Source organism: Rhopalosiphum maidis, chromosome 4, assembly GCF_003676215.2.
Source record: "Rhopalosiphum maidis isolate BTI-1 chromosome 4, ASM367621v3, whole genome shotgun sequence".
Classification (NCBI taxonomy): Eukaryota; Metazoa; Arthropoda; class Insecta; order Hemiptera; family Aphididae; genus Rhopalosiphum; species Rhopalosiphum maidis.
Genome location: NC_040880.1, coordinates 6,108,966 through 6,129,814, shown reverse-complemented (window position 1 = coordinate 6,129,814; position 20,849 = coordinate 6,108,966). Strand labels below are relative to the sequence as shown.

General features: G+C 27.9%; 1 protein-coding gene across 2 annotated transcripts in view; it reads right to left on the bottom strand.

Moving 5' to 3' along the window:
* LOC113548786 overlaps positions 1 to 20,849 on the bottom strand; it is a 139,268-nt gene that overhangs the window by 42,217 nt on the left and 76,202 nt on the right. For both annotated transcript variants that reach the window (XM_026949853.1, XM_026949852.1), the window contains exons 4-6: positions 17,199 to 17,266; positions 6,335 to 6,503; positions 5,257 to 5,351 (exon numbers count right to left, since the gene is read on the bottom strand). In XM_026949853.1, the coding sequence (XP_026805654.1) occupies positions 5,257 to 5,351; positions 6,335 to 6,503; positions 17,199 to 17,266 (332 nt within the window). The remainder of the gene's footprint in view (positions 1 to 5,256; positions 5,352 to 6,334; positions 6,504 to 17,198; positions 17,267 to 20,849) is intronic.

Here is a 20,849-nt window from a genome sequence, read left to right as displayed (position 1 = left end):
GGAATCAGTGGGACGCTGAACGTTGGGAGAGGTTTATTTTAAGACCGATTGATTTACGCGTCGGTATAAGTACGAGACCCGCGTCATTCGTTTCATTAGAAATTGAACTCATCGCTTTTCCCCGTCCATTTGATTAGGTACTATAATTATACTTCCATCGCATAAACGTTTTTCCAATTTTCAATTTAACACCAAACACCGTTTATACAGTTACCAATTGCATTCAAGAATAATACTTCAACGTACAAATAAAAACAAAGTGCCTATACATGAAATACTAATAGTCAAACACACATTGATATTTAAGTTTAAACGTTGTTATATTAATTAGAAAATACCTAACGATAATATTATTACTATTATTATAATTTTTATTAATATTAATTATGTATTTTTTATTATTATTATTATTGTATTAAGTGGTTGCAAATATGAAAATACTTGTAATCAAGTGGTACTAGGGTATTTTGAAGTGGCTGTTCTGTGCAACTCATATTTACGTAAATTGTGTATACTTAGGTAGCTCTAAGTAAATTTGTTTCTATCAATAAACACTTTTTTAATGGAAAATAATTTATTTTTATTTGAATAGGTTTATGTATGTATTTTTATTTTAAATATAATTATATATAATTTATATGTATGCATAATTGATATAATATAATATATCAAAATACTTTGACTGTTCACGGATATGGATTATTTTAGTATTTATTTATTATATACACATAATACAACGATAGATAAAATTCAAATAATAAATTTTTTAACACATATTATAGTAGGTAGCTAAAATGATACATATTTTGAAAGACATACAATGTTTGTTTACATTATCATTTGATTTTTATAATGTTTAATATATTATGCTTAATAATAACTATTTTAAATTTCCGTACACTTAAGACTATGATAAACGGTATTGTCAAAATGTTCCATATTCAAACAAAAGAATTTTTTCCTTGGACAAAACGGAAAAAGGGCAGTTTATCTGATATGGGTTATCTGTTTTCACATGGTTTGGGAGAAAACGTGGTCCGTTTACACAAACACATGGCGTCGATTAGTTGTGCAGGTTGTTTATTCTTATTTATACGATAATAAAGAAACTCATGTAACACATATTATGAGAATTTAATATATTATAACTATTTTAAAAATATTTAAATAAAATCTGTATCGTAATTAAGTATTAGTTGATGTCTGTATGATAAGTAAATCGGATAAAATTAAAAGCAGCTTAAAGGTCGAATGAATATAAAATTTAAAAACTTTTTAAAAGAGATTTTACTCACGAGAATATAAAATAATTTATATAGTTCTAGAATGATAAAAAAGTATAATCTAATTTTTGGGTATACTTAAAGAGAATCCATACGATAGTCTCTTTGACGATGTATTAAAGATAAAAAGAAAACGCCAAACTCATTAAAAATTAAGTTTTTAAATAATTAAATCTTTGGGTAACTGGCAAAAAAATAATTGAAATAAAACTTATCAAACAAATTTGATTCAAAGATATTATACATCAGTAATTATTGTTAATAGTATATATTATAAGTTATGGTCAATAGTCAAAATTAAACAAAACTGTTTTATGTTTATATAATAATCGTTGTATAAATATGATAAATTAAAAAATATGCAATTTGTCTTTAAAGTAAAGAATTCAAATTAAGATTACTTTTATCTATGATAAACTTAAAAACAATTGTTTTTTAATTTAAAATTTATAAAAATTTCATTTATTAGTTTTGTAAAGTGAAAAGAGATGATGTAGACATTTTCAAAAATCTAGTGAATAAATCGATCAAAAAATAAAATATACTTATAGAAAATATTGTTGATATGTTTAAGGTTTTGAATTTAGGTTAAGTCAATATTTTTGTATTTTCCTATATATTTTGGTGTAATATTCAAGGCACGAATTTACGGCATTTTGACAAGACCACAAGACCCTTACCTTTACCAATAGAGTAAAACAAAAACACAAACACAAGACAATAGAGGTACATTTTAAACTTTTGTTAAAGTTCGTTTTTGCGGTTCACTTGAATAATATATGAAGTTTGCCGACGTGGTGGAGGGCTTGACGTGTATTATTGTCGACAATGACTGATGCCCAAGGTGCCTTATTACCTACTTGTGACACAAGCTTGTATAACAATAATAATGAGTTAGTAGGCTATTCTCTTCGACACACACCTCACTCAATATATATCATATTCGTTTGGCACCACCTATATATAATGGTTTACATTGAATGAGACAGATTGATGTAATATGCTTGTTATGTATTTTATGATAACAACAATGAAAGTAATAATATTAAAAACAACTGCAGTTTTGTCAAATCAATAAACAACAATAAACATTTATGATGGGAATAACCGGTATTAAATTTCATTTTTTTTTTAAGTGTTTGTTTTTCTTTTATATGAGTTTGTAAATACAATTAAAATAACTTGCGAACTGAAATGATTGCTTTATATTTTAAATACAAGTGAATAAACTTTTATTACCATCGTTTAAGCAGTTTACATTTAAAAAACTAATTTACATATGATGTTGTTAACTAGCATTTAGGATTATCATACCTACAATTTTCAAAAGTCTATAGATTCGCATTTTAGAATACAAACAATCATATTTTAATTGAACTTAGAGTACACAAAATATATAACGTAGTCTAGTTAGTGGGCAAAGGATCTTTTGATGACTGATTAAAAAGCAACAAGTAGAACTATTTGTTATCTTTGTTAATTTACAACCAGCATTAGGCTGCGAGTACTGCACAACGAAATGGTTCGGTTGTGTAAACAGCAACAAAAACAACAAACATAATACGATCGATCAACGTGAGCGGCCGCCTGCACACATAGCACATGTGGGATTTAGCGTGCGCCACCACCAAGACGAAACGATATATAATCACGGAGTGAACATAAAAATAACAAATCCCTCGTTTTATGTGGAATTTCACGACGGAAATCATTACACAGGACGGTAAAAATAATAACAAATAACACACGTACACTCAGATATGAAATAACAAGGGGCACATGGGTGAGGGAGAAGGGCTTAAAAATGTGTGGCCAGGGACGAGGGGAGCTAAGTAATAAAAGTTTTTCCCTTAAACGGATTACCGACGATGATGGATTACGCGTGGGAGGGGGGAGCTGGTGGTGGTATATATGACTGGATTTCAAAAAACAAATACAACTTGATAAATTTTACACGTTCTATACCGACACATTGGTCGAAAATCTGTCTAGTTCGATTGAACACGTCCGGAATATTTCATTGAAACTTTTTAGTGTAACGGCGATTACTGGTCGAAAAAACGTATCTAAATCGGTTAAATATATTTGGTAACATAAAACAAGATATGATTTAAAATAACAATAAATAAATCTAGTCATACATTTTCTAACCTATACTGGATTTTTGTAAGCCATCTATCACCAACAACTAATGTAAAAATATATCAATAAAGCAAAGTAGGTATAAAATTCATAATTTAGCTACAAAAAATAATTGCTAAAATTATAAATCACGAACATTGTTATGTTTAGATATTATATTATCATCAAGCTTTTATTATCATAATTTCAAACAAAAAATAAGCATGCTATTATTATTTAAATAACTTCATTATTTTTCAACTAAAAGAACTTTCCTGTTTAACTTTGATATTAATTTTAGTACAGCTCGGTAAACAAAATATTATTTTGGGGGAAATCTCGTTTGATCTATAAAATGCAGGTTTTGTGATCGTAAGAAGTAGCTATAGTTCAGGAAAGTGCAAATATTTAATATCAATTTAATATTCTAAGACACTTAGATGGTTTATTATAAATAAATAAATTATGATCGAACCCCTTTTATAACAAACATAAGTAGGTAGGTATTAAATTTTAATAATGCGAATATTAAGCTGTAATTATACGTAGTATTATAGTGATCATAAATAATAATAACGAACATTCCTTTTTGTTGCTGCAGTACCGCATTTTTAGCAATTATAATATAGATTAATTTGTGAATTTTTTAGACGTTTATTAAATGCAAATGGTTAAAAAACGTTTTATTTTTCACATGGTTTGGAGGCAATGAAAAAATCATACTTCATATTTCGTTTAAATAGGTTTTATATATTGTACACGGAACACTAGTAATAAATCTTTAACATTATCGTAAATCCTATACAAATATAATTATAGTAAATTGATTTATTTAGTCATTAGTTCAGCGGCACACAATATACAAAAACAAACAAACAAGTAACGAATAAATCATAGCTTTTATACTATGCATAACTTGTTTTTTTTTTCAAGACATAAGAATTACAGACATTTTCATAAATGTATTTTACTTCCAATACGTGTAAAACATTAAACGGTTAAACACAGGCGTACCTTATTCCATATTAAAATATCAAAGCGTTTATGAAATGTGTGAGACAATATTCAAGACGAATTTCAGACCTAATGCATTCAAGTTACCAGGAGATTTCTATTCAATGTTTTTTTTTTTTTTTTTTACTCATATATAGTATGTATTGTAGATAGTTGACAGTTGTAAACGCAATCACAATGTTCTACTGTCAAATCCTTGCATTAGACACCCTGTACATATACAATTGTATTATAGTCTTCACTACTCCATGTGCAATTCAGACAATATTATCAACGTCGATTCGATAATATATATATATATATAGTATATACATGCATACGTAACCATTTCTATCTATTCATTTTTCATAAGAGCTGGTTTTAAAAATTTTAATTTATTATTACCCGGCTGAACAATAAACGCTCGGGTGGAAAAAAACTGACCTTATCGAATCGTTACGAAAGCCATAATGCTTTTCTCTGGCATTGTTAACTGTCACGGACGTCAATCAAAAAACACCGCCCCGGTCTGCGGGGCCTTTATGTTTGACACATGTTATAAACTCGACCGACAAGGCGGCGAAACGCGGTTTAGCTGACGGTTTGTTTCAATAAATCTGTCACGCGGCCTGTCAGCATCGATTTGAACTGCTATTGGATGAGTGACGGTGTATGTATGTATATATATATATATATATATATATATATATATATATATATATATATGTGCGTGTGTGCGAGTAAGGAGGGAGCATTAACGCATACGCGGATTTCGTCGGTGATATGGGTACATCAGGATAGGTAAGAAGACGGGGGAGAACAGCGCTAACGAAGGCTTGGAATGTCTCAAGTTATTTACCTGTGCTCTCAGTGTTATGGACGTCCGGGCAAGCTTGAAACTTGAGCATCAACCTCGAGTCTGACGTACACGAATCGGCTTTTGAAACCGGTGACCTGCAACAAACAATGAGTTTTAGAGTAACATAATAACTGTTAACATTATCTAGCAATTCAAGTACACCATAAAACGTAATTCGTGTGACTGCATATTATTCGATTAATTTAATAGTTTTAGGCAAGTCTATGATGAAATGTATCTAAATACAATAGTTATAAGATACATATTATGTTTTATGCGTATACAATATAATATGAGTAACTATATGATTATTTAAAAACAATATAACATACATTTTTTTTTTATGTATTGGTTCGTCATTGTTTTTTTTTTACTAATACGTATCAAATTGTCGCTACTATTATAATATAACTGTAAAGATTAATTTTCTTAAAAAAATCAAGTGTCAGAAAATTTGATCATGTAAGTAAGTATGATATTATGTATACCCATTATGCATTGTATTGTGTATAGAGTAAAAAATATAATCGTTTCACACTGACGCCGAGTTACAAAACATAGATACATTTTTTTATTGAAATTTCAGCAAGTATACTATTTCTTCGACATTTCATAACGGCTTGACTATTATAATATAACATCTTCTGTCAGATATTTTGTTTAAAACATTTTATTTAATCATGCGTCTCATAATAACATAACGAAAAGAAATTATTCATACATAATACGTACATAACTGTTTACTTTTATAATAATATTATAAGTGAAACAAGTTCAACATATATTAAGATATAATAAGTTATATTTAATAGATTAAATTTATTTTGTATTTACTAATTATTTAAAAAAAATATGTTAAAACAATAACATGAGTATATTGAAGAAAGTATGACAACGATGAACGAAGTATATTATTTATTGGCGAACTCAGTTTAAACGATGTAGGTATATCATGTACGTAATAATTAACTCTTCGTTAATTTAATAATTCAATCAATAGAAACCTTCAAATTATTTAACGATAACTTACCAAACAGATAACAGAATAATAAACAACATATTTCTAAAGTTTACTTACTTGCATTCGGTGTAACCACCACGACTATATGAGAAATGAAAGGGCGCTTGTAGGCCATCAAACGGGCACGGGATTGGAGTGGCATCTACCCTAAACATCGAGTAGAGTGGAGCGTCACTGGTAATCTCTCCGCACAGCTCGTCGAGGCTACGTTTTTCGCATATTGCGTCTGAAACATAAAAGGAAATATTTATGAGCACAATTCTTTCGGAAACACTATGTATTGGAAACAGACAAATTGATTAAAAAATTCTTTATACGCTTGTATAGTTATTGCGTTTCTAAATCGAACGAAATGCAATACATATTTTCATGTATAAAATACATAATATGCTTAGCTCCAAACCCACGCGTTCTCAAATTGAAAAATACGGGTCTGCGCGTCTAGATTAGAGATATGACTTTATGTAACGCTGTAATAGAGATAAATGTTAGAAAAACACTATTGAGGTTTTACACAACACAGAAAATATTGTACAGTACAGGTATATTTTGTGTAAATCAATTTACTAAAATCTTGATATACGATCGGTGATTTGTTTTAAAGAAATAGACATGATAAATCATCGAAATGCATAAAAATAATGATACGCAAAATTGGTATACGGTAAGCATAGGTACATGTTTTAAAAATAAAATATAATTTCATAAGTCTCACAATAGTTGTTGTCGTTAATTGTATTTATGGTTTAATAATTATGCTCGTTATAAAGTACCTACGTTTAATAACGTTGTACAAGTATATATTATATTTAGAGCATTGAAATATTTACACTGCCGTTATATAAGTATATAAACGACGATGTCAATAATATATTTGTCTAGCACTACATCCTACATGGTACATCTCCTTCATAATTATTAATATACAAACTACGTACTATTACAGTAGGTATACGTATATATACACATATATGTGTGTGTGTGTGTATTGGTACTTATGCCTTGTTCCGATTTTTATTATATAGATATGCTTTATATATACTCACTCATCGTCATCACTTAAGTCATTAGTCAGTTTATAATTTACATAATCATTTTATAATATATATATCATTGATTAATACTTATGTACCGCCGGCACATTCTAGTAATGCTTTTCATTCACGATTTATCGAAATAGAAAAAAAAAGGTCGTTTTATCCGAACAAGGGGCGGATAAAATACGGGGACAGTTATACACATATACGCGGGGGACCTCATATATCGATCGTAATGCAATATTGCGAGTCGGGCGACCCGAAGCACTTCCGTTAAACGTCTCGGGACACGGAACCAATATCATTATACGGTGCGTGTGTGTTGGGTAGAAACGCGATTCCGGGATCAGCCCGTTTCGTATTCATTTCCTCGTTGTGTGCAGTACGCGCACATACGAGCTAAATTATTAACACACGACGATAGGGTTTCAGTCTCTACAAGGCTGTGCGCGCGTGCGTCTTATAAAATATATATGTATAGGAGGAGCGAGCTGTGCATTGCGTAGATATGTGGATACCGCAACAAGCGATGTTCGCCGATCGTGTCACAGAAGCAATTTACGCGTATTTTTGTAAATTTATAGATTATAATATCTGCATATACGAATCATATAAGTTAACTGAGTGGTAATAATAGGGTGTAAAGTTAAACCACTTTTGGGTCGATCCAAAACTGTAAAAAAAAGTTATGTTTTTCAGTTTTTGTAAGTGTTCTATTTATACACATGTATTTTCCTATTTACAGGCATTGTAACAATAATAATATTTTGAATTGTGAAATATCTTCAACTATAGGTTATTCTATATTAGGGTTTTTGTTGTTAATGTTAAAGCAGTTCAAAACTTGTAAAATATATTATGAAGTAGGAATTATAACAATAACAATATTAATAATAAAAACAATGTAACTTATAAAATTAATCGATCTGCAATGTCAATGTGCAATTTGCTATCTCCTACAATAATCTACGTCGGTCGGATGCATTGACGGTGGTCACAATGTGTTATACACACACACACACACACACACACACACACACATTTATAATATTTTACTAGGTATATAATTTAACAGTTAAGTTTCCATGCTGGTCACGATGGCCGGAAATAATAATACCTAATAATAACCACGAAAAGTCTCTGATTATTGTTATTGTGGAAACGTATAATACAGCAGAATATGAACATACGTGTATATATATATATGCATTATATTAGGTACATATATACATTATAAAATGATGTGTATATAAGGTCTGTATTGTGAGCATGCGAAAACTCCGAGGCGCTTTCTGAATTTCAGTGATTACCGGAACACAATTAGGGTAGAGGGTTGGACGAGTGTTGGGGTGGTTCATGGTAAAATAGGGTGAAGAGTTTTTTCTTTCTTACTGAAAATGAAATTTGCCACACACATGACACGAATTGACAACGTGGACCCTAGGGTGTGTGATGTTCCGAGAGGCTACGGGAGAGGCCGAGAGAAAAAAGTTTTTGGCCGCTCCATATAACCAACCAAACAGACGTAAAAATTTGATGGGAGAGTGGGAGAGGTAGTAAACACACTTCAGACAACTTTGCCTGGGTAGAACGCTATATGTATGGAGGAAAACCATGCGTGTTACATTAAACATCACTCAAGTAAAGCGTAAAAGTTGGGTGACCGTCGTCGTAATTGTAAGTCGCTTTAAGTTAGAATTCCACAAATTTTTAAACTTATATTTTATAAGGTTTTTTTTTTGCCAAAGGCTGTTTAAGAAAATTAGAAAAATGTATTCAAAAGGATAAAAATTGTTTTAAAGTACAATAAATATATCATATATAAACGTCTACAGCGTTCTTTATGAATATAAAATAAAAAAAATATGACAGAACATGTAAAATTTCGTTATCTCGTAACTAACTTTGACACGTTCTCTAGCGTTTATTGACTGATTATGTGATAAAGAACATATAAAGTTTAATACAAATTAACTTGTGGAATCAATTCTCAATTTAAAAAAATTAGTAGAAAAAAAATGGCAAGTCACTTAACAAAACAAAAAAACACTGGACAGATTTTGGAAAAGTATGAAATGATGTGCAATAAAAAGTAGGTAAAATATACACATGATATGTAAGTATACAATACATTTAATATTTTATTTTATTTTTTTTAATATTTGTTTTACCTGCATTAAATGAAAAAAAAATATCCGGTCTCAACCATTTCCATATTATACAGGTTTCACTGCTGTATACTCGTATAATCCATAACGATTATAATTACAGTAAAAATGTAAAATATAAATAATATGATTTACTTATATTAATAATAATAATAAAAAAATTCGATGTTATTAATTATTTCAAATAATGATTTCAAAATTGTTTAAATATTATTATGATTTGTAATCATTAAGTTTTTATAAAACGATTTATATGGATAAATAAATAAATTATTACTTTGCATATTCTACACATAAATTATAATAAAAATATATCTGTAAAAAACGGTCATATATATAGTCAAGTACAAAACGCGAAATTTTCTTTGTTGGTTTGACTTTAAAATGCATCTCAAAATGTATATGCCATAATAAGAGTATCATAATTTATAATTCATAAATATACATTTTTTTTATGAATTTAAGATAAAGACTATATTTTGTTAAATTACTTATATTTAAATTACCTATGTAAAATAAATAAAATTTTGGTTTATAAGTTGATATTATAAATAAGTTTAATATGAATGATATTATTTTGGCAAGTACAAACGGAATATTTCCAGCGATAAAAATATATTAAGAATATATATTTATATTTTGTATAACCTTATAAATAATTAGATGAAAAAAGTAGTAAATTACATTACATAGAAATGTCGTAAATGTGTAAAATTTCCAAAATTAAAAATAATGTCAAAATGATAAATTGAATTAATAATTAAATAATTATATTCCAAAAAAAAAATGTACACACATGCTTGTTATTTTAAATTTATATATTATTAATAAAGCCCAGCCTAACTTACTAATTGGTGATTTTTAAAATTCGCATACTACCTATATATATATACTATAACATCTATAACCATTATATTGTGAGTACTATCGTTTAGTTGTATAATAGTAAATAACACGGACGACTACATAGAAATAAATACAGTTTCATTAGTTGAAATACCTAATAAAAACCGAAGAGATTAACGTTGCAGGCAATGGTTTTAGTTTAAGTATATTGGATTGTCGTTGTACAATTGAATTTCACGCGCAATGTTTTCCGAATGAGTGAAATAAATGGATAGACAGAAGAAAACCAGTGTCGCATTATAATCATCCATTAGCAAAGGACATGATCACTTTCTGGTTTTTTTAACAATGCTTTCTTTTATTATGTATTCAAAATTATTTATTTAACGTGTGCTTTTATCATCTCGTTTTTAGGGTATACACCAAAATTTGACTTGAAAGTACATTCTGATTGGTACGAAATGATCAATGTATTTTCCATTTTTGTCATGCGTCAAGCATTACATGCTATGCAGTGTGCACGCCTTTCAATTCCATTTATAATTATTAGTTACATTATTATTATACGCAGTTATCATCAAAACGACACGATCGCATTGGTACATGCCATGGTTATGTTTAATATATGTATTCCTAACGACGGGCTTTATTAGTCGCCTGAACGTTCTGTAGTAATTTTGTTTAATATTACATTGTAGGTGCATATCATCGTAGGCCAGCCATTACAAATAACACCGATATGCCATTATATCATTAATAATTATAAACTATTATTGGGCCCCTTTAAATGTTCACAAAGGTCATTGCATAATTTATTTTATTTTTTTTTTTGTTTTTAAGAATTTTTTGAAAAATTCTTTTTTTATTATAGCGTTATTAATTCTCTTACTCGCAGTACTTGATAAAATAGAAACACGATATTATTTATATATTATACTCAAAAGCGATGGAGAATAATCAGGTGTATTTTTCATATTAAATTACACTTGAATATAATGACATTCGGTACAATTTTCATTCTGAAGTATGGTATTATTAAAATAATATCAAAACACGAAATAAAAAAATATATATTAAATACTATGTCTGAATAATACAGATGGACATACGCATTATCGAGTAATAATAAATAATAAATAATAATAATAATAATAATAATAATAATAATAATAAAAAAGCACAGAAGTTAACGAAAAAAAAAATTTCTCTCTCTATATATATATATATATATATATATAAATAATTCACAAGTGGACGCTACTTTTCCCCCCTTTATGGCTATTATACGGTAATTACTATTCCTTATGCTTGGGCGGATTTTCCATTAACAACCGGAAGGTAGAGAGGAAGTTTTTAGATGAAAACGTCTCCCGAGACGTAAAAATACGGGGAAAGAACTTACAGAATTCTTTACTGAAATAATAAAATTAAAAATTCATAGGTTAGATGGAAGTCATATATGTTGTTAATTTACTTTTAAGCTATACGTATATAGTTGGTAGCATTATTTTATTTATATGTATGCAAAAAAACTGTAATACCTGCAGCAGAAATAAAAAATATTTTTTGAAAAATAAAAATATATTAATAATAATATCAGTATAATCCCTATATAATATACTATTTACCTACATAAAACCTTATGGTCTTAATATATTTGGATGCTAAACTTTTTTTTTTTATTTAAAACAATAAGCTCGATTTTTATTCAAATTGAAAATATACTTCAATAGTTCAAAGATGAGTAACTAAGTTTGATAAAGATGGGTAGACCAATTTCATTATGCAGGACGAGAGACCAATGCGTCAGGACGAATACTATGACATACATATATTATGTATTATAATCATCGTACGTTGGACATAGCTGAGTAAATAGTTTTCAAAATCACTTAGGCGCCGTTGATCATAAAATATAAAGGGCAGTAAGAGTTCATGAATATTCACACGTGTGAAGTGCGGACAATGCTAAATTAATTCAAAAAATGCCTAAATACAAACGCAGTCACGAACTGGCGGTGTAGTGGGACGAATTGTCATTATTGTTTATCATAGTCTGTCTGACAGGAGAATGCCTTCTGATAATAATGTATAATACGTATATATCGTAGCCATCAATGCCGTATTAAACTAAACGTATTATGCTATCATTGTGCACGTCAATTTAATAATAATCACGTCATAATTTATAATAATAAACAAATTAATAGAGAGATACGCAGACAAGTTTTAATCAAAAATAATTTTTGTTTTTACTGTATTTATAATAATATGTTTAATTTGAAAATATTTAACGCTATGTAAAGCATGCACATATAATGCGTGTTTCAAATATTACAATAAAACAAGAACTATGATATTGGTTAATATCAGTAAAACATTATTTTTTTTTACAGTTTATACCGTGTAATTGAAATAACTATATATATTATATATTATATTGTTTTAACCATCATATATTATCAGATATATCAAATTCACAAATTTAATACTTTATTTTAGCTATAGTTAAATTAATAATGATGATTGATTAAATATAAATAATGGATGTGATAGTATAATAATATGTATAATATTTTAGTATAACACATATTGATGTTGTATAGAAAAAAATAATAAGTCAGATTCTGCATTATCCGGGGTACCGGCCATCAGTGTGTAATAACAACTATAATTATTGTCGCATTACGTAATTTTAAATAATGGCTATCTATTTTTGTTATTTATTTAAGTTAATAAATTTATGTATAATAATTCTTTAGAAAAAATTAATCTTAAAAATAAAAAAAAGGAAGGTAACCGGTCTGGTGTACAGTAGCATAATATTAAGCATACATCTCCATTAAGTAATGTTACTTGTATTGAGTATGTAGTGCAATATGTGTTAAATTTTAATTCAATAATTTACAAAAAAAATATTCTGAGAGAAGAAGGTTTGTCAGCCTATGTTACTAAGTAATTACTATATGAAATATTTAAATTTCTATTATAGTAATTGATTTTACTATAAATAATTTAGTTGGTTGAATTAATTGTTTCGAAAACATTTCATTAATAAACTTTATTGTATTATAAATATCCACATATTTTAATGATTTTTTTATTTCTGTATAAATGCTAAGAACTGTTTACGAGACACCTTAAATTATGTTTTTAACCGTAATTTAATTTGCGAATATTCGTGGTTTTCTCGAATTTTGTCAGAGTTTGAACTTATAAATATGTTTATAAAGCAATTTTTTGTATGTAGCTTTAATATTTTAAAAATTTTATAAGAAAAACCTATTAGAAACAACTTTCTATTTAATTTTCAAGCTTTTTACAATAATTTGTGTACACAGGCAATATAATGTTTGATGAAATTAATTAAGCAGTGGTTAATGCACAAAATTCGTGAAGTGTCTTATCAACTATAATTACAAAATTACTTCTCCAGAAGCAGTTATAATTGGCATTCGGACTTTCATGAACCAGTATAATAAGTAAATTATTATATTATCCACGATTAGTACTTCGATGATTTTATTTTAAGAATATAAAAATTACAGATAAAGTGATGTAAAATTACATGCAATTTATAATATTTGAAATAAAACGCAATATTGCAGATCATGAATTTGAAGGTAGTCTTGTTTTGTTAGTTAAATACTTATATTTTACGAAGAAGAATTAAAAACATTGTATTTTATTACGACGAATTTGTTTGTTGAAGTCAGTCCTCAGTAAAACATTTTAGTTTCATTAAATCTAAAAGTTTAATTTCTAAACGTAGAAATATGTATGAGTAGGTACACTTATAAAGTAGTAGTTTTTACCTAAAGTTCAACCAGCTTGTATAGTGATTAACTTCAGAGAAACCTATGTAGTACATTGCAAATTTCCAAACTTTAAGGTTGCTAACTTTTAGATTTGCAGATGTTAAAAGTTTTATCAGAAAGGAACTTTGTTTATGGTAGTATGTATACAAGAAGACAAGATATGTAATAGTTATTTATTATGAGAAAACGATGTTTAGTGTATTGACAAATGTAAACAAATGGATAGTAAAGATAATTTATTTATAAATATATTTATTAAATAATATTTTTTTTTCTTTAAATTATTATTATATTAACAACTAATTGATATAAGACCATATTCAATAAATACGGATACAGTAAGAAAAAAAAAGATGTGAACAGCTATATCATGATTTTGGGACCGTTGGATTGTTGGGAATCTCAGGGAATTGAACGACAACAAAAAAAAAGAAAAGAAAAATACTTGTACACATGCACAATTTTTGCATTATACTCGCCTATTCACTGTTACGTGTTCAAGTGGAAAACTCTATTTAACAGTGTCATTTCTTATCATGACAGGATTCCCGGTATTGAACGAATGTGTAGATGAATTTTTTTTTTCTGTTCTTTTACGTTTATGAATATATTTTTATGAAGTATAGGTGACTGGAACAGAAATTTGAAATAACTTTTTCGTCAATAAGTTTTATTTTTTAGATTGGAACACATATATAGAATTAGCGTTGTCATTGTCATGTTGCCACGGGCAACTGTGATGGTGGTCCAGTGGGATAGGCTATTAGTTAATGGAGTCCCGAGGATTGTTGTGCAGAAGCTATTAAAGACGGGGAAAGACTTGGCAGCGAGATGAGGCGGAGTAAAGACGTGTAAGTAAGGCCCAGGGGGGCCCTAAGCCGATTTAACAGCCAAACTCTGCAATTTCTATGCTGCTGAAAGGTGCACCAAACTATGTATGCTTATATGCGCGCGTTTGTGCGTGTATTAAGTCACCAAAATATTTTTCTATCAAATTTTAAACACATGAATTTAATTCAAAAATGTGACACGGATGATAGGTGTTGGGTTTGAGGTGACTTTATTTAACAACCCTTCCAACTTCACCGTTAAATAAAACTATTTCACTATAAACGTATTACTGGTGCCAGGCTATTAAGCTCCCGACCATAAAACAATAATTTAGAATAATGGTTCAAGAAGAAAAATAAAGTGGTAAAAAACAAGAGAGGACGAGATATGCAATATGCATGAACCAGAAACAAAATAATGTGTTTATATATACGAATTTTAGTCAATATTTTTCGTTTCAAACGAGTAATATCATACGTTGTCCAAGGTTTACAAAATACGTCGATTTTTTTACGAGGTACTTCAGGGAATTTAGGGTTTTAAGAGATTTTCAAGTTTCACGCGAATTTTCAGATGTCCGTAAGAATGTTAAGAAAAACCGATCACGTTTTCAGATAAAAATATATATATTTTTCCTCCTGAACCTACATTAAACTTTATGTACTTTTGGCTACTTCTTTTGTGAACAATGCTTATATATACATACTTATAGGAAAAAATCTTTTTTTTATTAAATAAATTAGTAAAATATCAGTTATAAAAATAAATAAACTATAGTGAAGATAGTTTATATAACTGAACTAAAATACTATAGAAAAAAAAAAAACACTTTTCATCAATTAATATATAAATATTATATAATAAATGTATTAAAGTCTAATATTATTATGTCATTAAATTTTCATTAAATAGGAAATCATATATCAATATTTATACGTACCTACCTACGTTTCAAAATATTACTAAAAAAAAAACTGAATACCTAATGTTATGTATATTTTCTATGGATATTAGTTGTATCATATTAAACGAACACATATTTATATACGTAGTGACGAGAAATTTAATTGCAATACTCTATTTATAATAAACTTAAAATACTTGTAAATATTATTGATCATATTATTCTTTTCAAGTTAACATACGCATTAAGCTGAGGTAATTAAATAGATTTTTATGTTAAATAAATAGGGTTATTAAAAATGATTCATCTGATTTCAAATACTTATATCTTTTTAGTTTTTTAAGTTTAGAGTAGAAAATGATACATTAAATAAATTAATAATATTTAAAATATATGTAGTAATTCACTACACTAATTTTTAGCTCCTCTTTGGTTGGTGATAATATAAATGAATGTATACATATAGTATCCTTAACATTTCCCCAAAATATGTAATCATTACATGTGCATAAGATCAAGTGACCCAGAAAGCAAGATGAAAAGCATCGGCTGATTCGTTTTGAATAACCATGTACAAGTATAAAATTAAAAAGTGTAGCGAAGATTTCTTAAAAGAAAAAAAAATGACAAATATGAATTAAATGCTCACAAAACTAGTTTTGTCCAGTTTAATTAATTTTTATTCAGATTTGGAGAATTAGTTTAACCCAGTCATAAGTAATTTAACAAATAAATAAAAAATAATTTATTATTCATAGTTGTGAAGAATGTATGAAGTTATGTAACTATTAAAAAAAAAATGAATGTGTAAAGATTTTGAGGAAGAAATACATAAAGAAATAAATAAAACTTATCATCTGTGAAACTAATTTTTAATTACATAAATCATAATAATATGATAGATACTATATATTAAATAGACAATAGCTCATTAGCTGTGCCTTTATTTTTTCCAATATACTTGTACATGAGTATTAAAATGAAAATATTTTGAAAAAATGTTCTGAAACTAAATCAATTAAAATTAAAACAAAAAAATAAAACGATTAATCTAAACATTATAGATTTGGAATATATAATAAGGCATACTTAAAAAAAATGAATGAGCTGTGATATGAGGGGGGCATCGCATACTGCGGAAAGGACGAAAATGTTAATTAAAAAGTTAAACTGAAAACTAATTGTTTGTTGGTTAAATGAGTTTTTTGCACTGTACTCTGCCCTACTATTGTTGAACAACTTAAATTCAGTTAGAAAAGAAATCGATTTTGGGACAAATTAATTTTAAAGACAAAAATATTTTATGCTAAAACTCACTTTCTTTGTACTGTATCACGTTCTGGTGTTTTTCCGTGATCACCAGGCACCTTCTGCAGTCTTCGTCCCTGCAACGAAAAAAAAACATAAAAATCAATATACATTTATACATTCATTTAACTTATTCCGCTCTTGTCTCACACAAAAGTGATTAAAAATTCCACTGACAAAAAAAAAGTAATAATTCTTGATAAGTAAAACAAAACAATATTAGGCTAAATTGAATTCCCGACGCCATTATTGCCAGACCGTCAGCGGCTGTAGATGGTAACTGTGCAGAGAACAAATTTGGTTCTCCCCGTTCTCCCTTTTATGGCTAAAACTACTTTTTTCCCCGTCCGTATTGCGGTACTTAATTAAGAATTAATGAACGGTCGGCAGATCCCTCGTAAGACGTAGCCTGTCGGTTTCTGGGGGATAGACGTTTTTCTAAGGACGTCGCCATGGAATGACTCGCCTGGGGCCCATAAAACATCTACTCCCCGACTATCCATTGCTTCGTATACACCTGTCGATGTCGCCAAAATTTACTCTATATACGAGGACCGTCCGTCGTTTACACGCGACCAAGACCTTTTAATGAAAACACATAATATGCTTTTAACACATGGGACACAACACGCGCAGTTGTAAAGGGGATCGCAACAATTTAGAAAACTATTTGAATTTAATTTCGAATACGATCCACAACATACAAGGATTTTCATATAAAACAGCCAGGGATACGAGTGTATTATGTGGGCCATTACGTTTGTTTATAATGACAACCGAAAGTTTATAAAATTAAAATTGTTCGGTGAAAAAAAAACTGTTGCTCGTAAAATTATAAATAACTGTAGAGTATTCTGAAATGAAATTGACACATTTATAATCCGCAGAAATGTCACGTACTTTTATTAATAAATCATTGGATCGATTTATGAGTTATAGAATTGTAAAAATATTTAGATACTAAGAATAGCTTTCATGTGCTATAACATATAACACTATTGTGATATGTAATAATATATGTGTATTGCTTTTTAGCTTATATATAGCAAGATTGTTTGATGTTACAAATGGCAAAATAAATAACAGAAATATTTTATGATTTTTATGATTAAATAATATAAACTGTGACAACACATACGCAACTAATAATACATTTCAAGCAAAACAAGTTAGATTGTACAGATTGTTTCTCACTTCAATACAATACATAGTATTTCGCATCATCTACACTGCAGTCGAAAAAACAATTAGATAGTAAATTATCACTTTTATTAGATCTTAAGACCATTAACTGAGTATAGTAATAACTAATAAATAATAACTAAAATTAATTTTGAATTTATAAAATGTAAAGCTCTAAAAATGCATTTGAAATAAATCTAAACAAATGGCATCATAGATACGATTTGAAAAGTAATTTAACGTAAAGAACAATTCTGATTTGCGAAATTTAAAATGGTAAATGAAATAAATTATTTACTTAGAACAGGTTTTAAAGTACTTACAGACAAACAATAGTACATATTATAGTTAATATCATGTGCCAAATTTTTAGATTATGGAGTTATAAACGATTTATTACGTTTTAAAAACTAATTAAAAATTCAAAAGATTATTTTCTTAATTACAAACTAAATAAATTTCAAAACTAAAGAAACTCTCTTTAAATTTTTAGATTGTATCAGGGGAAATGAAAACAGGCAAGACTTGAAAAATAAAACATTATTGTATATTCAATAAAACACTATTTTTCTTAGTATCTAAAATATAATATAGACAAATGTAATTTGTATTTGCGTAGGTAGATTTACTATTAAAAAAAACCTTTATAAAAACAGAACTACGATTTAATAACATTATATAGTATTTCAAGTATTTGTTTAAAGATTTAGATACGAATCATTGAAACATCTTAAATAATTTATGCAAATTAAGTTGTATAGTTGACACCTGTTGGTTGTTTGAATGTAGTATTCATCAACTCTAATCTTTATAAAGCAAATTTCAATGGTAATTTTATAAAATATATAATATAATTATATTACATTTAAAACTATATAATAACAAGAGATATTACAAGTACAATAATGTATTTACATATATATATATATATATATATATATATATATATAGAGAGAGAGAGAGAGAAAAAATATTTTTTGCTCATATTATGGGTAAGAGAAAATTTTGAATTTAAATGTACAATTACATATTGAAAATTTCAAGAACATATTCCCAAAATTTAAGCCGTTAATATCATGTAGTGTTTGAGCTTAGTGTTATAGGTAGAATTGTATAACTCTTAATGTCTTCTATAAATTAATAGATTCGCATTAAACATGCAAACAAGCACATATATTTAAAACATTTCATTAGAGATTTAAATATCACACAAGTAAACAATATTATTTATAGATTTATTTACAGTACATTTATGGTTCTACAACAGTATAGTATATGCAATAATTCTATTAAATATAATATATAAATAAAGTCTATAAAAGTATGTTACCTATTATTTTATTAATATTAATATAAGTTATATTATTGAAACTCTATTTTTTTTCTTATTTTATTTGTTGTATGAATCGACATGATATAATATTAAATGAATCGGCGAACATATAATAATATATGTGTGGACGTTTATATAATACAGATTTTCTTTAATATTACGATGTTTGTCTTTATTTCATATTGTATTGTTTATCATTCCGTCGTGGGAAAAATGAAGTACCCACACAAGACCGAAAAATATAACTTGTAAATAAATACATATATGTGCAGGTAATATCAATAATTTCTTCGGTGCAATAAGCGATATTTTATTCAATATGTATTTTTCAACGGGTACAGATATGATTTTTTTTCTAGATTCTGAATAAATATAATAAAATAACCATTTAAAATGAATCTCCTAAGAATATTTTATGCACATTGCACAGCAATACTTGATCCGATTATATAGTATGTTTTTGCGGATTAAACTTCTCGTGTCACAACATCATACGTGAACCGAATCGCATTAAACGTATTAATAGAACCGTTCTATGTGGTGTTTGCAGTGAATACGTATACGCTAAAAAAAAAAAAATACCTCAGAGTCGGCACACTGCGATTGATCAGCGAGGTATAGAACTACTAGATAAATCGTATGATTATAAAGGTACGAGTTCTCTATAATTATTTTGTAATATGAAAATATTCCGTATTGTGATGGATTGTGTAATATCACGCGGATAAAGGACGAATTAAATTTGTTCAACAGTAATATTAAGCATAGAATAGGTGTTCAATAATATACAAAAATATATTTTTTTGTTGTTTAAAATGTGTTTTATAAATTAGAAACAATCGAAATCAGTAGAATACTAAATTACCCGACTAAACCCCATCGTGTGCTATTGGAGTCATACACAGTTTGGTCGATCATTATTTATAAAATTGTATATCATACACATATACGCTGTATAATAATCCCGATGAAACGTCAGTAAATCCTTTAAACATTCGGTGCATTTTTGATTTTATATTTCAACGAAAGCTGACGGCAAGCGGTACTACAAGCTACATATCTGTATCCACGCTCTGAAAAACTGCGATTATTTTAGCAGAGGTTTAAATCCGTCCCGTGTGGACACTGACAACACTTTATTACGA